Below are 24,448 nucleotides of genomic sequence, written 5' to 3'. Positions count from 1 at the left end.
GCTCAAACACATCCTATGGAATGGATAACAACTGTCATATTTTTAACGGGTATATACTCCGTTTGCAGGTAGTAAACTATCAAATTGCCTAGAATGCTTAATGTCAAAAGTAAGGAAACAAATCGAACCAAATAAATAGCTTATTAATATGAAAAAGTATAAACACTGAAATGATAAAGTCAATTATTGGCATAACTTGATAAAATGAAAATAAAAGTCATATTATTTCTTATCTAATGAATTAAAGAGTGGGTAAACTTTTTTTTCCTACTGCCACGGAAATGATAAATAGGGTTGTCTGTTGTTGAAAGCATTATTTGGTACAAATCTGATGTGCCAGACAAGTTTAAAACATTCTAAAAAAATAACGCGTAAAAGCTGCTAATGGTAACATTTAATGTGATTTTTCTAAAACAACTATTCAGGTGCATTTATCTTACAGATACGCTCTCTTTGTATTGGATTTCACACGGTGTTTGTACTTTTATTACCGTAAACTAGAAATAAAGAGCTTTATATCACATTTCTAATATACATTCGTGTGATATTGATATTAAAACTCACACCTCATACAGAAAAATTAAGCGCCGCAACTTTGTTACTATAGCGCTTTTGTTTAGACGAAAATATAACGAACTCGATTATAGGTTGCACTTTGTAAATACAGCTGTTTCTAAAACCACGCCTCCTTTGGGGAGATCTAGATTATTCATAGAAAATTAATTTTGTCTACATACTGGTTCCCAGTTATGCTATCTTTGTTGCATCTCACAGAGACATAACGTTGGAATGTTACCAGTAAATATACATTCTCATTTCTAGGATATGATTTCTTTTTCAAAACTTCATAGTAAAAGGGATACAGTGTTAGCCATAAATGGAGTTCCTATGGGAAATTGCATTGTCAGTATTTACAGAAATGCAATATATATATCAAGAACTTACTTTTCATAAACAATCACAATCCTGGTTCAACTGGAATCTGGTTGGTTTATGTAGTCTTTGAGGCAATTGTTACTGAGGAATTTGGTATGCATGTTCCAGAAAGATGGATTACATTAGTGTAGGGATAAGAGAATTAAATTCAACAAATATTCACTCCCGGTGTCTTATTTTGCATAAAATTTTAGAATTTTCTATGATAAATTTACTTCAAGTACGTATTTGATATGTCCATTCAACTTATATGATTTGAGGAACCCTGATGAATCTTATGTCGACGGAAAGCGGATCTGCGTAGAAATTGTAAACCAGGTGACTCTTGCATCCCAATTTTGTAACATATTTACCCATTATGTCTGTTTGATTTGCTCACACACAAATTGTTGTCAATATAATGGAATTGTATGCGACTGTCAAACAAGTCAGAGGTTTAGCTTTCTATAATACAAAGATTAATACATCATTTTCTACATAAGAAAATGTAGTACCAAGTCAGGAATATGACAGTTGTTTTCCATTCGTCTGAAGTGTTTTACCATAAAGGACTTACCGATTTGATTTTGTCTTGGAGTTCGGTGTTAATGTACAGAGTAACATAAAAAATCAATGCAGACAACAGATACTGTCCAACAAAAACAGGATGTTCTACAGAATTCGGTCAAGACTTTATGTCATTTGTCATACCAAAATCGATGACTTAGTTTTGAGTTTTCAATTTATTTTTAATGTTACGGATAAGAACAATAAGGAACGAGAAATCATCTCTTCTTTCATGAAATTTTAAAAAGAGTTTCTCCGTGTTCAACTGAAATATCCAAATAATTTGAGATAAGATAAAAATTGGGCTAGTGATAACCTAGGGGAATACACACTCCAGCATTGGCATCGACAAGGTGTTTGTAAATAAACTCATCATAGATACCGGGATCAAAATTTTGTCTTTGCTACAAAAGTCGAATCAAACCAATTTAAAAAGGCCAAATAAAGTACAAAGTTAAAGAGCATTGAGGACCAACTATTCCTAAAAGTTTTTACCAAATACAGCTAAGGTAATCTATTCATGAGGTAGAATAACCTTAGCAGTTCAATAATTCAAAGTTTGTAAACAGTTGATTTATAAATATGACCATATCAATGATAATTCATGTCGAGGCAGACGTGCTGACTACTGGGCTGGTGATATAGACATTCCAAATTATGAAATAAAACATTCTAAATTATGAAATAAAACGAACTGAAAACGCCATGGCTAATACAATAACTACAGGTAGTTTAAAATTTGTGATATATATTTGCAATGGTTCCCCTTTTGACAACATAGACTATTACATTAACTTTAGTTCTTTCCATATAACTTCCAGACACTTTTTTTAAAATCAAGCAAAAGTAAATAAATTTGTGTACATTTCCTATACAGCTAAAAGTTCAAAATGTAAGAGCAATTCAATTGCATAAAAAATGGCATGAAAGGTCAATCAATTAACACCGGTTTCCCATATACCTTCTTTTTTGGGAAGTTCATATTTCATAAGTTACAAAAGATCCAATGTACCCTTTTTAATTTGATTGATTTTTTCTTATATCATGATGTGATCTACTAGTAGGATGTTAGTCTAATTATAATATCTCTATTTTGTTCATATTTCATTAGGGGTATAAAAAAAATCCAAGCATATACTTAATTTAAATGTACTCCATATTTCACCAATGGACGAAGATTTCCTATTATCCCACTAATTCAAAAATCAAATGTTGCAGTGAGCAGGAGTTTCCCTTATAGATCTCTCTTTATTGTCAATTCTACAACAACTCAACGACACGAAAAACTTATAAAATGATGATTTACATATTTAATCAGTTGTTTGCAGTGATATTCGTTAGGATATATATAACTTAGCCTAAAATTTTGAAATATACTATTTCAGATGTCTTTTTATTCAATATGAAAACACATCTGTTTTGTCTTCGGGTTTTTTTTCATCCACCTTGTCTACCATTTTTTTCGATATTATTCTGTTACATATTTGTTTGTTAGAACAAGGGAGATGAGCTTCATCGTGCACCTGACGTGGACATTAAGGGCATACGATACACGATCCCACGGTGACAATATTGTTTTTATTTAATGAATTCAAATATGTAACGAAATACCTTAATGTGCTTTTTTTAAGGACATATGTGGTCGAAATTTTAGATATTTACAGAGGTTTTATACAATTTCGGTAAAAATACCTACTATTGTTGTTTCAAATGAAAAACATCAACGGTTCTTGTAAAACAATTTGAAATATCTTTTTTTACATTAGTATTCATTGTTAAAGTATAGAATTTTATTGAAAAAAAGTAAAATGCGTAATTCCGAGAAAAATTCTAAACGGAAAGTCCCTAAGCAAAAGGCAAAATCAAAATCTCAGACACATTAAACGAACGGATAACTACTGTCGTTTTTCTGCCTTGGTACAGGCATTTATATTCATTTGATTTATTTTCATGATTTGCGGGGGATTCGCATATTTTGCTGTGTATCAAATGGTTTTAATCAATAATCATCGAATATTAATTAATTTGTACAAATAATTAATAGTATATTGACTTGTGTACTATTTCCTGGTTGCAGCCAAAGAAAAAAAAAGAGTACGCAATATTTCAGGCAGATTTACTTAATCTTGGATTGTAAAAAAACGTATACAATTGGTATGGTTATTTGCTTAAAATCTTCATATTTTGAGATCTTGGCAGTTAATGTATTATAATATTCATTTGAGTAAAGAAAAATCAGTAATACATTGCATAAAAGCTAAATTTGTATCAAGATTATTTAATTAAAATATTAATTTGAATGTTAACATATGTTTAATGAGTTTGATAATAAATTGTGAATCACAGCAATTCATATTATAATCAGGTTGGTTTAAAAATCCAAAGGTACAATGTGTACCCTTAGTAATACATTCAATCTGTTTATAAACTTTATGGACGAAACGTACATAGATGTTATCTAATAGAAAATCATTATATTTCGATCATCTCATCACAATTTCAGTAGGTATATCCAACATATTTACCCTTTTTCATTATAGACGAAGGCTTTACATGAATTGCATCACATTAATGTCAAATAAGATTTTCGAGGAGAACTTGATAGAATAAGAAATCGTCTGTTTGATGTTTGGAATTGAAGTAGAATGACTAAATTTCTAGTGCTGTGGTAGCTACATTTTCTATTCTCACTGTAAGTTGAATTATTTAGATATTTCTTTTTTGTTTATATTTTATGAGAAGTCAAAATTTTCAGCATACAAATGTTTGTTATGAACCTCATATTTCTTACCAATGGACAAAGGTATCATTTTATAACTTTTATTTAAAGTTCAAATTTTGCAGTGAGCAGGAGTTTTGATAGTGACACCGGAACAAGCCAACACGAATAACATATAACATGTTGATTTACATATTTCATCAGTCAATTACATGGATATTCGTTAGGATATATATAACTTAGCCTAAAATTTTCAAATATGTTATTTAAAATTATTTAATATGGAAACACATCTGTTTTGTCTTTGATTATTGTTTTTCATCCACCTTATCATTTTTCTGGATATTATTCAGTTTCATATCTGTTTGTCAGAACAAGGGAGATAATCTTCTTCATAATGATGTGGTGTATGCGATTTTTAATATATTTTTTTTTATATTAATATACATTAAATTTGTTAAAGTTTAGAATTTTATTGAGAAAACGTAAAATGCGTAACGCTGAGAAAAAAAACTAAACGGAAAGTCCCTAATCAAAAGGCAAAATCAAAATATCAGATACATTAAACGAATGGATAACTGCTGTCATATTTCTGCCTTGGTACACGCATTTCTATTTATTTGATGTTCATGATTTGCGAGGGTGTGGAATTAGCATATTTAGCTGTTTATCAACTGGTTTTAATCAATTATCATCGATTTTTTATTAATTAGTACAAAATAAATCAAAAATATATTGACTTATATACTATTTTCTGGTTGGAGCCAAAGGAAACAGAGTACACAATATTTCAGGCAGATTTACTTTATCTTGGATTGCAAAAAACGTGTACAATTGATATAGTTCTTTGCTTAAGATCTGCATATTTTATGATCTTGGCAGTTAATGTATTAAACTGTTCATTTGATTAAAGAAAAATCAGTAATGCATTGCATAAAAGCAAAATTTTCATCAAGGTTATTTAACTTTAAAATTAAATGGAATGTTAACATATCTCTATAGAGTTTGATGGTCAATTGTGATTCACAGCAATACATATAATAAACAGGTTTGTTTAAAAATCCAAAAGGTACCATGTGTACCCTTAGGAATACATACAATCTGTTCATTAACTTTATTAGCGAAACGTACTTAGATGTTATCTCAGAGAAAATCATTATATTTCGATCTAATTACAGATCTAGTTAGTATATCCAACATATTTACATTTTTCATTATAGATGAAGGATTTACATAAACTGCATCAAATTAATGTCAAATAAGATTTTCAAGGACAACTTGATAGAATAAGAAATCGTCTGCTTGATAAATGTGTGTTGATTTTCAGTAGAGTGTCGTAATTTCTTGTGCTGTAGTAGCTACATTTTCTATTCTCACTGTAAGTTAAAGTATTTAGAATATTTCTACTTTGTTCATATTTCTTGAGGGAGTCAAAATTTTCCGCATACACGTTGTTGTTATGAACTTCATATTTTTTACCAAAGGACAAAGGTATCATTTAATAACTCTTACTTAAAGTTCAATTTTACAGTGAGCAGGAGTTTTCCGCTTTTTAATATCATTTTTACATTAGTATACACTAAATTGATGATGTTCAAGAAGATTTATACAGGGTTGAAGAGTGGTGTAAAATGAACAACATGTTCATTAATGCAAATAAAACAAAATGTTTGGCTACTGGAACAAAACAGAAACTATCAATTCAGACTTATCAACCAAACTTGATAATAAATTCAAAAGTATTACAAAATTCTTCATGTGAAAAATTATTAGGTGTTAAAATTGACAACACACTTAACTGGAAAAATCAAATTGAACAAGTTTGTGCTAATACATCACCCACAATATACCTTCTTTCTAAAATAAAGAAATTTTTAGATATAAATGCAAGGAAAACATATTACGATGGGTATATTCTTCCCTTAATTGACGTCTGCTGTATTTATAGAATAGAATAAAATACCACACATATTTACTTCTATATAAATGTATGCATATGGAAGCACCAATGTACCTAGTTCAAAAACTGAAATCATATAATAATCCTTACTCCTTAAGAGGATGTCACTCAAGGTAATCTGATAGTTCCTAAGCCAAAAGCTGAATTATTTAAGAAATCCTTTGCTTATTCTGGATCAGTATTATGGAATGGACTACCACACAAAATGCGTAAAGCTCAAAACACTTTTACTTTTAAGCAATGTATCAAGAAGTACCTAACACACCCTGAGAAGAAATGTTTGCTACAATGTAGTTGTATATTTTTTTATTTTCATTTGATTTTTTGGTTTCATGTATACATCTTAAACAGCATTATATCTTCTGTTAATAACAATACATTGAACTACATGACTGTAAATTAACTATGTGTAAATATCTGTTTTTAATTGTATTGTAATTTGTATGTGAGGGCATCAGGGAAGATTAGTTTATTGTAACTAACTGAGTTTACCCTCTTTAAATAAAGAATTTATTATCATTATTATTATTAAATTTGTTTAGGTATAGAATTTTATTGAAAATTTTAAAATGTCTAACTCCGAGACAAATTCTAAACGGAAAGTCCCTAGGCAAAAGGTAAGATCAAAAGCTCAGACACATCTAACGAATGGATAACAATTGTCATATTCCTCACTTGGTACAGACATTTGTATTAATTTGATTTCCATGATTTGCGGGGGACTAAACAACATATTTTGCTGTTAATCAACTGATTTTAATAAATTATTATTGATTATTGTTTTTATTATTACAAATAATCAATATTATATTTACTTGTATACTATTTCCTTGTTGGAGCCAAAGGAAACAGAGTACACAATATTTCAGGCAGATTTGTTTTGTCTTGTGTGGCAAAATAACGTATACAATTGGTATAGTTCTTTGCCTATAATCTGCATATTTTGTGACCATTTGGCAATTAATGTAATATACCAAGGAATTGTACATTTAAAATTCCTTGATTATACGGTTCATTTGAATAAAAAAAAGAACAGCAATGCATTGCATTTTTGACTGTTTTAATATTTGTTTTTGTTCATAGAATTTGTTAGAATCAAATTTTAAGTTTTGTCATTAAGGGGATATATCTCTTATAGTAAAAATTTTAGGGTACTGTGCACAGGAAATTGTTTCTGTCATAAAATGGTCAAAGTATATAATATGTTATTTGTTTTTTTTTTCATAGAGAAGTGCCTGTGTACTAATAAAACTATTTTGCACTTTAAATTTGTTTATTGGTAAAATTGACAACTACACTGATGATAACTGTTAACGTTCAGTAAATTTACATCAAAACACCCGATAGGTAAAAATTGTACCATCTGCCTTTCAAATTATATACGTAAATGTCATATTTAGCTGAAGGGTACAAATGCTGAAAATATTTAGAAGTTCTAAAAACTATCAACATACAAACATGTGTGACACGCGCCGTATCAAATAATTAAAACTGTTTAACATGGACGCTTTGAGGCAACATATTACTAATTAAAAAAATGATGAGAAATCGGTGATATTATACATTAAATGTTATGACCAATTGTAGCCTAGTCATGCTAGTGGTAACTACGTTGTTTATTCTTACTGTAAGTTGAAGTACTTGTTTATTTATTTTTTTTTCTCCGTTTGTCTAAAAATAAACGAAAACAACAAGATATTAATTGCATCGTCCGAAACGCTTTTGTCATAATTTTATCGGTGTTTACTTTTTATTATTATTATTGACGCTTCTTTTTTATAAATATTTGCTATGTATATATATATTACCAAAAACGTCACCGTAACTACAGGTATTTTAATATTTCATTCTACATCGAGAAGATTATTGCGTAGTCTTTAGTTTTCTATGTTGTGTGTTGTGTACTATTATTTGTCTGTTTGTTTTTTTCTTTGTTAGCCATTGCGTTGTCAGTTTATTTTCGATCTATGAGTTTGACTGTCCTTCTGGTATCTTTCGTCCTTCTTTTATTGTTTTGCCAAAAAACTTAACTGATATTTTTCATAAATTTTAGCTCTTAGAAATTAAACTAATTGAGCGAAATTTGCGACATTAATAAAAATGTACGTAAAAAGATACCTTGAAATAATTCTGGAAGCTAACTATCATTTTTTTTTTAGATACTTATGTCTCAATGATATTTGTTTTCAAATAAAAGATCAAAATCTTTGACTTTAGCAAAGTTTCTTAATGTTATAGGTATGTGATATCTGCTTACCGGTGCTTTTACACAGCTAAGTCCAAATGATATATTATCTCAAAGTCATACAAGAAGATTGTTTGCACAGTTTAAATGTGTTTTGATTCACCAGTTACAACCTAATAAGCTTAATAAATGTCAAAACTATGACGCAGAATCTTTGCTCAAGTAAATGGTCATTCAGTTGCTAGCGATTATGTGCAGTTATGTTATTGTGTAATACACAAAAGAGATAAAAAGAATCACCAAACATACTGGGCAGTACAACAGACCACATCAATCACCATAACCCGACTTCATCGTAAAAAAAAACATACAAAATTTAACAACAACGAGCAACACGTGGTTCAGTTAGTCGTACACGGTACATGCACAAAATAGTTTGGGGGGAGTCCAATTAACGTGCGAAAAACACTCCCCCATTACAAAGCTTGCCTAATTTTAAAGCTTAAAGGAACAATAAAAAAACTCTCAATGCCGATACAAATAGAATAAACATTGACTTCAACAGGGAAATTTCAACCGTCCTCCAAATATGATGCGACAAGAGGATTCCGAACATCCGCGTCAATAAAAGGAAACTTAGCGATCGCAAAGTTGATAACGCCTCTTTCTATTAAGATAATTAGTTTAGATATACAAAGGGGGAACGTGTGTGCACGTCAACCTGGTTTTACCACACTATATGTTGTCATTGTACCAAGTATATCTACCTGAATCATTTGTTATTCGTTGTTTTTTGTATTTGAACATCTCTTTTGTTTACAGGGGTTGGGTGTTTGTAGTTAATGTGGCATGTTGAATTGTCCATTATTATTGGAGATGTCTATTATCATTTTTTAACAAAATGGCTGCAAATAAATGCATAAATAAATTCAAAAGACGGATATTATGTGGACAGACAATACTTCTATTTACATTTGGAAATAACGAGATCATAACGAAGTTACATTATTTCTTTTATTTATGTTTTTTAGGTTTCAATCAATCTTGCTGAGATGGATTCACTTCCATCACATTCTAACTTTTTCAACATGTCGCACATGAACAGCAGTGGTGTTCCTTACAAAATAGAAACCTCAGAGACATCAAACGGGACCTCCGTTGTTGGTACAACAGATACAGGAAACGGTACAAATATTTTTGATAGAAAAGATTTTTGTACTACGCAGTACTGTATACCAAATGCTATAATAATCAGTCTCATATCAATCAGCGGCATTATCATGAACTTAGTCGTAATTGCTATTGTAAAAGTTGACAAAAGATTACACCAACCGACCTTCGTTGCAATAGCATGCCTTGCACTACCCGATTTCACCTATCTTTTTTTTCGATATATTCGTTACATCATAGATGGATATATATGGATGAACATTTCAAAATCGGACTACAGGAAAATAAGAGCCACTTTAGATTTTATAGGATTAGTAGCAGCAGGATCGTCCGTTTTTCACGTTGTTTTCATGTCCGTTTTGCGCTATTTTATAATTGTGCATCCTTTAAAATCACGAAGTATATTAACAAGTAAAAAGGTGATGTTGATTTCACTTCCGTTGTGGATTGTTGCTGCCGGAAATGGTTCATTCTATATGTATACAGTAGTTTTTAACCTAGATGATAGAAAGTTAGCATTCTACACGAACTTGGTGGTGACAATATTTATGACGGCGTTTCCAATAGTCACTATATGTATTCTCCATACGTTCAAAGCAAAAGCGTTGTTAAATTCTCTTTCCTCTACTGAGATGGTAGTTCGAAAAATGTCCAGAGTGGTTACATTCGTTATTTGCTGTTATATTGTAACAACTACCCCAACTAATGTTATGGATATTTTAAGACTTGTTCATCCGAAATATTTCATGTCTAAAGTGTTATTCAGATTGGAACAAGCTGCAAGAATATTTTTCTTCTTGACTTATGCGATCAATCCCTTTATATATTTCATATTTTCACCACAGTTTAAACGTTTCTTCAAAGAAAAGTGTTCTAAGACCCGAATGAAATTTTCACGTTCACAGCCATCTCAAACAATGTCCACTACAATCCACTCACATTCCACAGAGTTCACTGAAACCGGATCTTCAGTTCAAGATTACAATGCAATCAAAACTTTGCACACTTCAACAGAACTTGACCATCAATGAAACGGAAACGTTAAATTGCAAAAATCATATTTATATTTATTATTATTATTTTACCTTTTGGGTTTCACTGGCTCAACAAATGTGCAAAAAGGTAGAATTTATCATTTCTAATTTTGAACTTGACAAGGAGATTTTTATGATAAAGTTAACTTATACTAATTAAATCATAAATTGATTTAACAGATATTTACAGAGTGGTATTTTTTTTATGTAATCTTAAGTGAAGAATCAATCTTCATATATATGAATCCACTGATGATGCATATGAGGTACACATTGGTTTTTTATCTATATACATACATAATAGTTATTTTGATTTATTTGTTCAATAGCACATGTGCTAATACTACGCCTAATGATAAAAAAAAATGCCCTATAAGTTATACGCATATGCTCCTTGATATATATTTTGTTCTTCCAATAGATGTATAGATGCTTTCTGTGTTATGTTTTTTATCATAATGATTGAAGTCGGTAACTCGTTATTGTGGTCATCGTGCTTTGGATTTTTATAAAAACAAGAATAACTAACGATTTCGTAATCTCATTGTATCCTGGCAAGAAGAAATGTTATACACCATAACAAGTATTTAACGTGAGAGTACCCAAATTGCACCTATGTTAACAGCTTTTTAACCTATGTTTATTTATAATCCAGATTAAAGTTTCCATTCTGTGAATATTTTGTAAACATATTATATTTAATACAGAGTATTACCAATTTAATTTTGAATCCATTTTGAATCAGAAAAAACTTAGTTTCAAAAATTAAATAACTTAAATTAATTTCCGATAAAAATTCCCAACGGTAAATCCATATTCACAAATGACAAAATCAAAAGCTGAAACACATCAAACGAATCGATAACAACTGTCATATTACTGACTTGGAATATGAATTTTCTGGCGTTGAAAATGGTGGATTCAACCTGGTTTTATAGCAAGCTAAACCTTTCACTTGTATGACAGACTCATACAATTCCGTTATATTGACAGCAATATGTGAACAAAACAAACAGACATTATAGGTGGAAATGTCAAAAATAGGGGTACAACTGTCAACATTATGTTATGATAACGAAAGACAAGAATACTAAATTTACAATAGTACAATTACACAATGACGGGATGTATTAGTACCGATCCTTTTCAAATGAATAATACCAGAAATACACTAAACAGTAAAAGTAAAAATTTACAAAGACAAATAAAAGAACATATAACACTCAACAATGTCAATACCTGTAATCTATACAACAAGATCGTCGTGTATTATTTGTGAAGTTGATACGGAATATTTATCAACAAGATCCTCCGATGAACTTGTTTAGAAAAAGGACGAGATGTTTTTTTACACAACCCTCGTTCATAAACGTTTTGCTCAGACACTGCTGACATTTTATAAAGTCTGAGTAGCTGCTGTAAGCCCTTGAATACCGAATGATTTGGGAAATGTCTATCCCAAATGCAGGTGGAGTTGGTATATTGTAACTAATCGTTGGGGGATAATGATTTCAAAATTAAAATCGTTTCGTTTATCATAGATTCTTTTATTTAGATGACCGCTTACTAGTATGTCACATTCAAAGTATTATAAGTTGAAAAATGAGGCAGAGAATACCGTGTCAGTTGTTTGTTGAATTTCAAGTTCTGGAGAATATATCAATAGAACCAAATCAGAATTTTTTCAATCGATAATGGAAAGAACATTCATCGATATATCTGAATGTGAAATTGAATGATCTGGCTTCTTTAGTGCGGTGACTGAAGGCAGATTTTTTGGAATTTAATCTCCCCACCGAACACACACCTACATAATATATCATTGGAAACAGGAAATCGTGTACTATTATAATATGCCTGTCGTCAGGACTTCATATGGTCACATTTTTAATAAATTGAGGTCAAAGGTCATATGTAAAAATTTGTGAAAATTTGGGTAGGTTTCAATTTTGACATTTTTTTCTATTTCTAAACTCTACCTAAATGCAAATGATACTGTTTTGGCTTTAGTAATGTTTGTTATTATACGTAAACCTTAATCATTGAGATTTTTTTATCAAAAATAATCCTAAAACGACGTTATATAAACAAAACTTCAAAAATCAAGTTTTCAACCTATAAAATGTTAAGAGCACCTAAACCTTAGAAAAATATCAATTTCAGGTAAAAATCAAGTGTCATGCAGGACAATACTTTAAATTATTTTTTAAACTATCATATTGGTAGAGGTATCAAACCAAAGCCACAGAACACTACAGTCAAATATGACCTCAAATTGAATTTGCGGATACTTCAGGTCTTTTATAGACTACTCGTTGCTTTTTGTTGTTTTTTTTTACAATTATTACTACTACCATAGTATTATCTTTTGTTGTGTATTTAACTCTGGTTAATATCAATTACATTATAGGTTTTGTAACTATATTCCCCCTTTTTTCCCTTGCAACGTACCACAGACTTCAAAAGTATTCCATATAAAAAAAAGAAGATTTGATATGATTGCAAATGAGACAACTCTCCAAATGAGACATAAAACAATTATAGGTCCCGTACGAGTTTCAACAATGAGTAAAAGTCATACTGCAAAGTCTTCAATTCCCGAAACGAATAATGTAAAACAAACAAAAAATCTAACGGCCTGATTAATGTACAAAATAAATAATAAAGAAACCAGTATAGTATATAGAAACAAACGACAAACACTGCATTATCGTCTCGTAACTTAAAACTGACACATACAGATAGTGGCGGGGTTTAACTTTTTAAGGGCACGCCAACAATCCCCTAACCTCGGGACTGGATTCGTGTGTACCAGTGCAACAAGCTTTATACCAAATCAACCCTTATCTCCATCATGTTCATTTTCATCAACTGTCACAATAACAATAACAGTACCATTTTTTCTGCGCCAGATGCGCATTTCGACAATACATGTCTCTTCAGCGATGCTCGTGGCCAAAATATGTGAAATCCAAGGCTTATATTAAAGATGAAGAGCTATAATCCAAAAGTTCCAAAAAGTATAGCCAAATCCGTGAAATGAATCAGAGCTTTGCATGAGGGAGATACATTCCTTAATTTATAATAATTTCTAACATTTTGACATGTTTTAATATTTCTACACATTTCACTCATGGCCACAGGTCTGCACATGAAAGGTTTTGCTCAAAGCAAACACGTTATTTTGAGTTTTTCTTTACAAGTACAGACAAGGTAATGTAGGAAGTCCGAAGACATTTGTTCCTAAAAATTACCAGCTTCAAACCATCCCTATCAATTCATTCAAGATTTAACAGAGATCTATAAGGGAGTTTAGGAAGGTGTGATGACATCCATATGCTTGTCTGCAAAGATGCTGGGGAAACATCATACGAGAAGTACACACTATCTTGAATTCGCTCAATTTCATGGTTGGCAACACATTAGATAGCGTCACACTTTATTTTAAGATGCATACAATCCATTGGCATTCAATGTTTCAACAAGGTGTTTTGAACCAAACTCACGGTACATTTGTAAAGCCAATCCTAAATGAAAAGGAGTAAAATAAAAAATAATGCCTCAACAATTGCTTAGCATTTCCACAATTTCTCAGGTGCCATTTCCTGAGAATAGTCTTTGCTGTATGCAGTTTCATTGAGTAACCATAGAATGAATTGCAATAAATACGAAGGCATTGACTGAATTAAGAAGGAAGAAACAATTCATCCAAAGTTGGGTAGTCTTCTTTAGAGTTTCGATGTCTTTTCTAAGTAAACTTGCAGCGGTATTAAATATCTGTCCGTTATTTGTGTCTATTAAAGTTGACATTGAGATTTTGAGATCAGTTTTCAACTGACTAGAAGCCTATATGGCATCTAAAATAGTTAATTTGCTACTAAATAATATGTTAATATTTGCCTTGAACTTGTTAAAGTTGTTTGACAACTGAATTTCTATAGAAATAAATGAGTTTAGACTGCATTTTTCATGTAGAATATTTTAAATTAGAATAAGCCTGAAGAAATGATCTATATTTATCAAGTAACGGTGCCATGAGGAATGACCATTAAATCGTTGCCAATAGCCAAAATAGAATTAGTAAAAGCAGTATCGTGTTCTGAAATATCTGCTTCCACGGGTTTGGATTTTTCGTTTTTAGTAAATATTTTGTATTGCAACCAAAATGACAGAGTGCTTGACGTTTAAAAGATGGACGGGAAACTATTTCAACTTTAACTTTATCTGACACGGATAAAACATTTTTAATGCGCTCATTTGATTCAAACTTGAGTAATTTTTTATCTTTCTAAAATGTTTTGTTAGATAATTGTATGTCGTCAAACTTCCTGCACGGAGTTCTTCAAATTAACAGCTATCGTATGAAACATCTTTTTATTCACTGCATAAAATTTAACGACTTTTGTCCAGATGTTCTTTGGACTTAATCGAGCAAGTTGCAAAGGACTTGACATATCACGGAATATTTACTGAAACTATCCGTCATTATTTTGATTTTACAATAAGACTTTTCTGACAAAATATATTTGATGTTTTATAACGAAAAAAAACATAGAATATAAACATATACAAACAGAGTATATGACATATATCAGTGCACTTTAATTTAAAATATGTGTATATAATAGCGAAAAAGGTAGTATTTTCATATAGGGAAAACGGTAGTATTTAATTTTCCCAGCATTAGGTTGGCCTTTTGTGTACCCAAGACAGGGCGTAGGAAGTCAACTTAAGAGCGCTGTGATTGGATGTAAGGGTACAATATATTTTTTATTTATCTATGAATAACTGCAGTGTGTATATTTACAATATAAATTTTGAAACTTATTGAAATATTTTCTAGAGAATTATTCGAAAAGACTTGCAAAATTTCATAAATTTGGTGCAAAATGACGGTGGGCATGGATAATATAAACAAGTTTCGTTGGAAGTTGGTCATGATACTATTTGGCTTTAATTTTTAAAACACAATAATAAAGTACTAACACAACATATAACTGTTTTATTCAGGTTTTTATCTTAAAAAGTGGTAAATTTAGAAAATGTTAACATTGTCGCCTATGGCAGAATAAATAGTACCGTTTTCCCTATACTGAAGATAGCAAGGGAAATCAAAGTCACTCAGACTTGAATTCTGTTATACTATTTTGAAGCTTTTGATTAGTACATTTGAGTTTTATCACAAAGAATAGAAATTTTTCACTGAGAACAATACTGTGTTGAGAAAAGTGCTGAGTCATCATATTAGGTCAAATTGATTGGTAATAATATAAAACTTTATTCTAGAATGTCAATATTAACTTTATTGTGTAAAATGCACCATATTATAGTTCTTTTGTAATTGATTTCACCTTTCGCAATGATTTTTTCAATTGGAAACATCAGAATTCAAGTCGCGACAAATATTTTTTACTGAAATGTTTGCCTTTTTTGCTGCATAATTCCCTAATTGTATCATTTGGGTATTTCTGTAAACATAATCTATTAAAATGGGAAACTGTCTGGTTTAGTTTGTACTGTTTATAGAATTAGGCAATATTTGGTCACATTGGAAGCATTTTCAGTGTTAGAATTGTTCATCTAAGAAAAAAAGAGGCCCACTTGAGGCTAAATTTACATAGAATTTATACTTTCCTGTGTAAAGAATTGTTCACATTCTTGATAATTCAAGCAGCAAATATTTCAAAAGTGCTTCATTTTGTAGTTTCTTTCTTTTATTATATCAGACATAAATAATTTTTCATTTCCTACTGTTTGAAAGCAAATTATTGACTAATACACAAAATGGGACGGAAGGCAAGTGATTGAGTTCCGTGTTGAAATTGAAGATTTTTACTCCATTCTTTTTCCATTGATTTCTTAAGTTTTTTTTCATATTTTGGTTCCGAAATTTTTATCACTTATTAGTTTTATTAAATACTTTATGCTTAAAATATTATGGGATAATTTTTATTACTACTATGAAGAAGAAACTAAAGTTTGAGTTTGAATTTGCAATTTAAATTACCTCAATTTTAAATAGTGTGAACTTCACAAATTTTATAGATTAGAAGAAAATAAAATACTGAATAGCATATTTTGACATGTAAAAATAGCTTCAGGAAAAACTATTTTAATTAAATGTAAGCAAACATACCCTTTTTTTTCATTTTGAAAAAGGGGGGTTGAAACTCTCCAATATACTACCAGTCATTAAAACGACTTTTTAGAAAAAGTGACCGTACGAAATTCTGACGACAGGGCAAAAACTAAAGAAGACATATTTGTCTTTAAGTTAAGACCATTTTTAGCCGTGTGTTATTTGGGGAGATTAAACTCGCGATCTAGACGACTTTTTACACTTCTGTCACCGCACTACTTTGGTCTTCTTGATTTTGACATAGTGTCTGAAGGAACTCCGTCTCGTACGAAAATAAGACAAGGTAGTCAAGGAGAGCCACACATGTAATTCGTTGCCACAATGCCGACAATTTGTTGAAAAAGCCTACCTCCGAATCAAACAAACATTTTGTCATTAACAATTCCAAAGTAATAAATGTATGGCGCATGCTACAATTTTAATGTTGAAAGGCGGTGTAAAGTATTTCATTTAGACGATTTTTCAATTTTACATGAGTAATGGTGGTGTAAAGGGTTGAAAAATCTTAGATCTTATGTCAGAGAAAGATCGAGATTTCTAATTGTCTAAAAGTTCTAGGCGGTTTTTTTAGAATCCACATATGGTTAATACCACTTCGCGAGTAAGTTTAGCAGTATTTCAGAAGACCCTCTAATAGACAGAACTTTTATCAACCTTCAGGATAATTCCGTCATGGAATATGCAGATGACCCGGCAATGTAACGTTTATTGTACGGAATTTTGTGAAGCTGAGGAATCCAATAAACACAAGGTAAGTCCCCCGAATTGCTGTTCACTGTTATGTTCATTTCATTGGAGTATTTTTGTCAAATGATAAGTTTTTGTATATAAGATTACCTGATTGCAATTTTTTTTCTTAATCTTTTACAAAACACTCATAGTAATAGAACTTAAAGACTTTTCGCACCATCTTTGTCTGTTAAAAAGAACCTTGGCCGATCATTCACACAGTTGTTCAAGTTTTTTCAGGAAACCGATTGTTTTAGCCCATTCTGAAAAAGTGTACAGTTCAACTTCTACTCATTTAGCCCATGTTCTGGCGTAATCCTCAATGGAATCCATAATTATTTTAAAGTTATGGTTGCACTTGATGTGTTTGGGTTCTTTAAACTTAGGACCATAAGTTATCACCTTTCGTAGATGTCCATGTTGAATTATGTACAGATCCCCTGTAACATGGCCATAGGGACTCTAAATATAAGGCAACTGGCAGGATTTTTCTCTTTTATTCATGTAAAGGTTCCGATCTTTACTCGTTTAAATAAACGGGAAAAAAGTTAACCTAATACGATTTTTCGCCTATATTTTTACTGTCAAAGATCTAAAGAGTGACTTGGCTAGTGTGGAACTGCGATCAACTAGATCAAAATGGAAATTTGAAATACAATGCCATATTTTGAGAGAATGTACATTCCATGTAAATTATTATGTACTTGCTGCCAATCAACATTTTCTGATATTATATATACGTTTAGTGTTTTCCAAGTGACGAACAGTTTCATTATACTAAAACTGTCCAAGTAATAATGATTAATAGCTTCAATATGAATTGTCCCTTGTGGAAAACAAAATGGATCACAGCTTGCAGATACCTTCGGTAATGGGATGCATTTATTAACAAATTAAAGCCATATCAATAATTCTGTGCAACAGTCACGGGTTTGGACCGTTTCCACTTTAAGGTATAGTACTGATTTGTTGTTTATGTTAGGTCATATGTAAGTTCTGGTATTTTTATCGTTAAGATTACTAGTAACTTTTTCCAACATTTTCAAATTTAAAGCTGTTTCAATTTTGCACCATATTCATAACTCAAGTCTTTGGTCTGTTGAGTACTTTCGATAATGTTAAATATATTCTGTTTAAGAATAAGATTATTCAAAGTACCAATAAGTGTATATGGATCGTATCTTAATTTACGAGCTTTAAAATATTAAGATGTGATTTGCCTTTTGTAATAAGATTTCTACATATACAGATTATTGTATTAATAAAAGAAGCTGATGTGTTTCCCTCGATGTGTGACCCAGATTTGTTTTTGCTTTCTCGATTTCTGACAATCGAACAGCGGTATAATACTGTTGCTTTTATTTAAATAATTTGCGAGAATGAAATCTCTCACTTCACTCATTCAAATTATGACCATCATAATGCCAATTGCTAACCACAACTATTGCATGCAATACTATTAACACATGTAAAAATAGTTCTTTTTAAACACCCTTTGTGCGTATATATCCTTGGTTTTCAAGTATCCGGCTTTTAGCGTCCCTGATGATGGTAAACCCAGAAAAGCGCTCGTGACGCATGGAATTTAAAAAGTCTTGTTTTCATTTTTCAAATGTTATTACCATGTGTTGTCCCGAATGGATTTTTAAATAATGAGAATTATTCTTTATTAGTTCGATGAATCAGAGGCCCTTTTCTTGATCAACTTTCATCCATTAGTTTTTTACGCGCAAACTCTACAAGGAAGCGATTGGTGGTTAATAAATACTTTAATAATTTAAGAGTTATATAAGCAGAAATAACCTAAAATAATAACCAAACCAATGTATCGCCAACTTTGACTAAATGAGTTAAACCTTTGAATAATCTTGAAATTTATTAAAAAGTAAAATTTCAAAAATACTGAACTCCGAGGAAAATTCAAAACGGAAACTCCCTAATCAAATGGCAAAATCAAAGCCCAAACCCATCAAACGAATAGATAACAACTGGCATATTCCTGATTGGTACAGGCATTTTCTCACGTACAAAATGGTGGATTGAACCTGGTTTTATAGCTAGCAAAACGTCTCACTTGTGTGACAGTCGCATCAAATACCATTATATTGACAACTATGCGTGAACAATGGAGGGGTACTATTAATTTGGCTATTTGTCACTAATGACTTTCTTAACAAGCAGAAACGTGCGTCTGGCTCACTAAATTATAAGCCTGGTATATTTTAATAGTTTTAAAAAAAAATGATGTCATCTTTTGGTAATACCCTTCAAGCCTATCAGTCAGCCATCAGCGGTATCGACTCAGCTTTAGAAATGAGAATAAACACTTCATAAGTTTGGTGCGTTCGATGCGATACTTTCAACTTTGATTTGGCTAAGTCGATTTACGACTATTGAACAGCGGTGTTCTACTGTTGCCTTTATTTACCTTCATCTGGTACGCTAAAAAAAAATACGTTCGTGTATGGCATCATGTAACAATATGTATCTTCGGGTGATGCCTTGGTAAATATATGAATACCAAGAATAAGAACATATTATTTATGTTAAATCTTACATTTGATTGTGAATAATGATATAGATCACAATATGAGGCTAGTTTGACAGATTTACATCAAATGCAAGAAGTGTGCAGCTCTAAAACAAAAACATAAGATACAATTAAAAACACATACTAATATCTGACGAACTTATTTCTTGTAAACATTAACTGCAGGATTTAATTTCAAGTTTTAATTACTAAGTCAGGAATATGACAGTTGTTCTCCATTCATTTGATGTGATTAAGTTTTTGATTTTGCCATTTGATTATGGACTTTCCGTTTGGAATGTTACTCGGAGATCAGTATTTTTGTTATTTTTTCATAGATTTTTTTAAATACATTTTGATGATTGAATTCAATAGGCCAAAAAAGTTACATTATTATTTTTTTTTCTTTTAGTGGCATTGCTACTATAGCTTGATATCTGCATAAACCTGGAAAAAATAAACTAAAACATTAGCCATAGAAAGCTGTGTATACGTAGCTCGCTGATTTCTAAGACTATGAACGCTTTTAAAAGCTTTTTTTATATTCCAGTGAAAAGTTTACTTATAAAGCTATGTTTTTTTTTCCATTGCTGTTCAAGCATGGGAGTGCTTTTGATATTTATAGTACACACTTTACCTCTCTTTTTAGGTATTGACGGGCGTGATGCAGATTGCATTAGATTTTAGAGATAACACCACTGAAAACGAAACCTATGGTAACGTGAGCGATGAAAAGACACTGTATAATGTCTTCCGTTTCGACTCTTACTGTGTGCCAATAGCCACTACTTTAAGTGCGATTTCAATAGTTGGACTAGTGACGAATTTGATGGTTATTGTGACGATTGCCAGTGACAGAAAAATTCATCAACCTACCTTTGTTGTCATTTGTTCCCTTGCGGTGGCAGATTTTATGTTTTTGTTTACACGATATCCTAGGTACATTATACAATGCTTTTTTACTGCAAAATTTTCAGTAGAACTTTTAAGAGCCATTAAGATGGTTCTAGATTTTAGTGGCTTTCTTGCTGGAATAGCATCTATTGTTCATATTGTTTTCATATCAGTTGTAAGATATTTCATAATAGTTTATCCGTTTAGAAGTTATGTTCTTCTTACGAATCTAAGTGTCATTTTGATGACAATTGTGATATGGACATTAAGTGCTGGAATCGCTGTTTTATACACCTTTGCTGTTCTCATAAACGGATCCAAAGACCCTAGACTTAGAGAAACAACAAACCTCGTTTTAACTATTTTGTTTTCCATACTACCTGTTCTCTTTATCACAATTTTGCATGCCTTGAAATCAAAAGTTCTCACCAAGTCTATTTCAAACTGTTCACAAGCTGTACGGAATATGTCACGTGTTGTTACGATTGTTCTAACTAGTTTCATTATAACGACCACACCATCTAGCACAATTGACATAATGATCATATTAGGATACAATTACACTAAAACACAATGGTTTTCAATTACATCACAAGTAGCCAAAATATTGCTATTTCTAAATTTTACTGTAAACCCCTTCGTTTATTTTGTAAATTCAATTCAGTTTCGAAAAAGTATTAAAACATGTTTCGGAAGAAATAGACACAGTAGAGGTGGTTCTACAAGTACAAGTCATACACATGCTTCGAATTATGAACGGTCCTTGTCTAACAAATCTGGATCGAGATCACGACAGGTACACGTGGCAGAATCAACCAGACTTTGATTACAGGTAAATACTGATATGAATATTCAAACACGATTTTCCTATACAATATTCAAAGAACATTTTTCATATCAGCCCATAAAAACTTTGAGGTTAATAAAATGGATGATGACAAGCAGAGACTTTTTTGTAGACACCTAGAATGCTGGAATTGTAACAAGTGAAAATAAGAGGTCAAAAGCTACTCCGTGGTTATTGAAATAAATGTACTTTTAAATGACAAACAAGACTTTAATAAAGAACAGTATATTAAAAGTACAATAACAGATTTCAAAACTGAAGCAATCTTTTAAACTGTGACATTGTTCACCTGCAGATGTACTTTGCACAGACTGAACTTGATAAGATATTTTACGGACTGAAATGCAGTCAAAGGTGAAAGAATTATATGCCAATTTCAAACTCCTTGAAAAAGAAAATCTAGTGAGCTTATACGTTTACCAAATATACTCCAGAAGGGCATGCATATCCTACGCCACTAGTGGCACCCATCATGTAACTCTTAGTACAAATTTGGTAATGGCAAATTTAAGAAAAGAAAACTGTATTGTAACCACTACAATTGGAACATAAACATGGTCATCTGTGACATGGGTATTCAATAAAGGACAACTAACTTGTAATAGCATTCATTAATTATTTTTTTGGAGGAAATGTAAAATACAAATTGTCTTTTTGGGTTTGTTGTTGTTGGGTTGCTACCTCATTGACATTGATCCCATAACATCTATCATGTAAAATTAAAAAAAATCTGTTCTTTTACCTCTTACAACTCTTAAAGTGAAAGGGCTAATTGACATAGTGAGATCTTTTGATATGTTATATTCAATGCTTTTTACAAGTGTCAGATTCAATTCATAGGGTGATCATTTGATATCTTATATTCAATGCTTATAACAGGTGTCAAATCCAATTCATAGGGAGATCTTTTGATATCTTATGTTCAATGCGTTTTACAAGTGTCAAATCCAATTTATAGGGAGATCTTTTGATAGCTTATATTCAATGCATTTTACAAGTGTCAGATCCATCTCATAGGGAGATCTTTTGATAGCTTATATCCAATGCTTATAACAGATGTCAAATCCCACTCATAGGGAGATCTTTTGATATCTTATATTCAATGCATTTTACCAGTGTCAGATTCATTTCATAGGGAGATCATTTGATATTTTATATTCAATGCTTATAACAGATGTCAAATCCAATTCATAGGGATCTGTTGATAGCTTATGTTCAATGCTTTATACAAGTGTCATATCCATTTCATATGGAGATCTTTTGATATCTTATGTTCAATGCTTTTTACAAGGATCAGATTCAATACATAGGAAGATCTTTTGATATTTTATATTCAATGCTTTATACAAGTGTCAAATCCAATTCATAGGGAGATCATTTGATAGCTTATATTCAATGCTTATAACAGATGTCAAATCCAACTCATAGGGAGATCTTTTGATATCTTATATTCAATGCATTTTACCAGTGTCAGATTCATTTTATAGGGAGATCATTTGATATTTTATATTCAATGCTTATAACAGATGTCAAATCCAATTCATAGGGAGATCATTTGATATTTTATATTCAATGCTTTATACAAGTGTCAAATCCATTTCATAGGGAGATCTTTTGATATCTTATGTTCAATGCTTCATACAAGTGTCAAATCCATTTCATAGGGAGATCTTTTGATATCTTATGTTCAATGCTTGATACAAGTGTCAAATCCAATTCATAGGGATCTTTAGATATGTTTTATTCTAATGCTTTTTACCAGTGTCAGATCCAATTTATAGGGAGATCATTTGATATTTTAAATTCAATGCTTTTTACAGATGTCAGATCCAATTTATAGGAAGATCTTTTGATACCTTATATTCAATGCTTTATACAAGTGTCAGATTCAATTCATACGGAGATCATTTGATATTTTATATTCAATGCTTTATACAAGTGTCAGATCCAATTCATAGGTAGATCTTTTGATATGTTATATTCAATGCTTTATACAAGTGTCAGATCCAATTCATAGGGAGATCTTTTGATATCTTATGTTCAATGCTTTATACAAGTGTCAAATCCAATTCATAGGGATCTTTTGATATGTTTTATTCTAATGCTTTTTACCAGTGTCAGATTCAATTCATAGGGAGATCATTTGATATTTTATATTCAATGCTTTTTTCAAGTGTCAGATCCAATTTATAGGGAGATCTTTTGATATCTTATATTCAATGTTTTATACAAGTGTCAGATTCAATTCATAGGGATCTTTTGATATCTTATGTTCAATACTTTATACAAGAGTCATATCCAATTCATAGGGATCTTTTGATATGTTATATTCTAATGCTTTATACAAGAGTCATGTCCAATTCATAGGTAGATCTTTTGATATGTTATGTTCAATACTTTATACAAGAGTCATATCCAATTCATAGGGATCTTTTGATATGTTTTATTCTAATGCTTTATACAAGAGTCATGTCCAATTCATAGGGAGATCTTTTGATATCTTATATTCAATGCTTTATACAAGGATCAGATTCAATTCATAGGGAGATCTTTTGATATCTAATGCCTTTTTCAAGTGTCGGATCCAATTGAAGGTTTTAGTCAGACAGAGTTGGAGGTATTGTTGATTCATCTGTTTAGTTGATACTGCCTCATCTTATATAATATCTAGGAAGTTTTAGCTGAAAAAAACATTGTGCATTTTGTTTTTTGTTGTCTTATACATGTATTATGAAAGTTCTTTATGGTAAATACTCCAG

The 24,448-nt window shown here is 31.0% G+C and overlaps 1 protein-coding gene across 2 annotated transcripts; it reads left to right on the top strand.

The window, feature by feature from the left end:
- Nucleotides 1-5,483: 5,483 nt before the first annotated feature.
- Nucleotides 5,484-10,984, top strand: LOC143068173 (kappa-type opioid receptor-like). 2 transcript variants are annotated; one of them, XM_076242017.1, is made up of 2 exons: nucleotides 5,484-5,579; nucleotides 9,378-10,984. In XM_076242017.1, exon 2 carries the CDS (start codon nucleotides 9,399-9,401, stop codon nucleotides 10,545-10,547), a length of 1,149 nt encoding a protein of 382 aa, XP_076098132.1. In that variant the 5' UTR covers nucleotides 5,484-5,579; nucleotides 9,378-9,398; the 3' UTR covers nucleotides 10,548-10,984. The 2 variants fall into 2 exon arrangements, with proteins under 2 accessions (XP_076098132.1, XP_076098131.1); XM_076242016.1 differs by lacking the exon at nucleotides 5,484-5,579 and adding an exon at nucleotides 7,731-7,788.
- The last annotated feature ends 13,464 nt before the right edge of the window (nucleotides 10,985-24,448 follow it).

Source organism: Mytilus galloprovincialis, chromosome 3 (genome assembly GCF_965363235.1).
Source record: "Mytilus galloprovincialis chromosome 3, xbMytGall1.hap1.1, whole genome shotgun sequence".
Taxonomy (NCBI): domain Eukaryota; kingdom Metazoa; phylum Mollusca; class Bivalvia; order Mytilida; family Mytilidae; genus Mytilus; species Mytilus galloprovincialis.
This window is presented reverse-complemented; position numbering and strand designations above follow the sequence as displayed.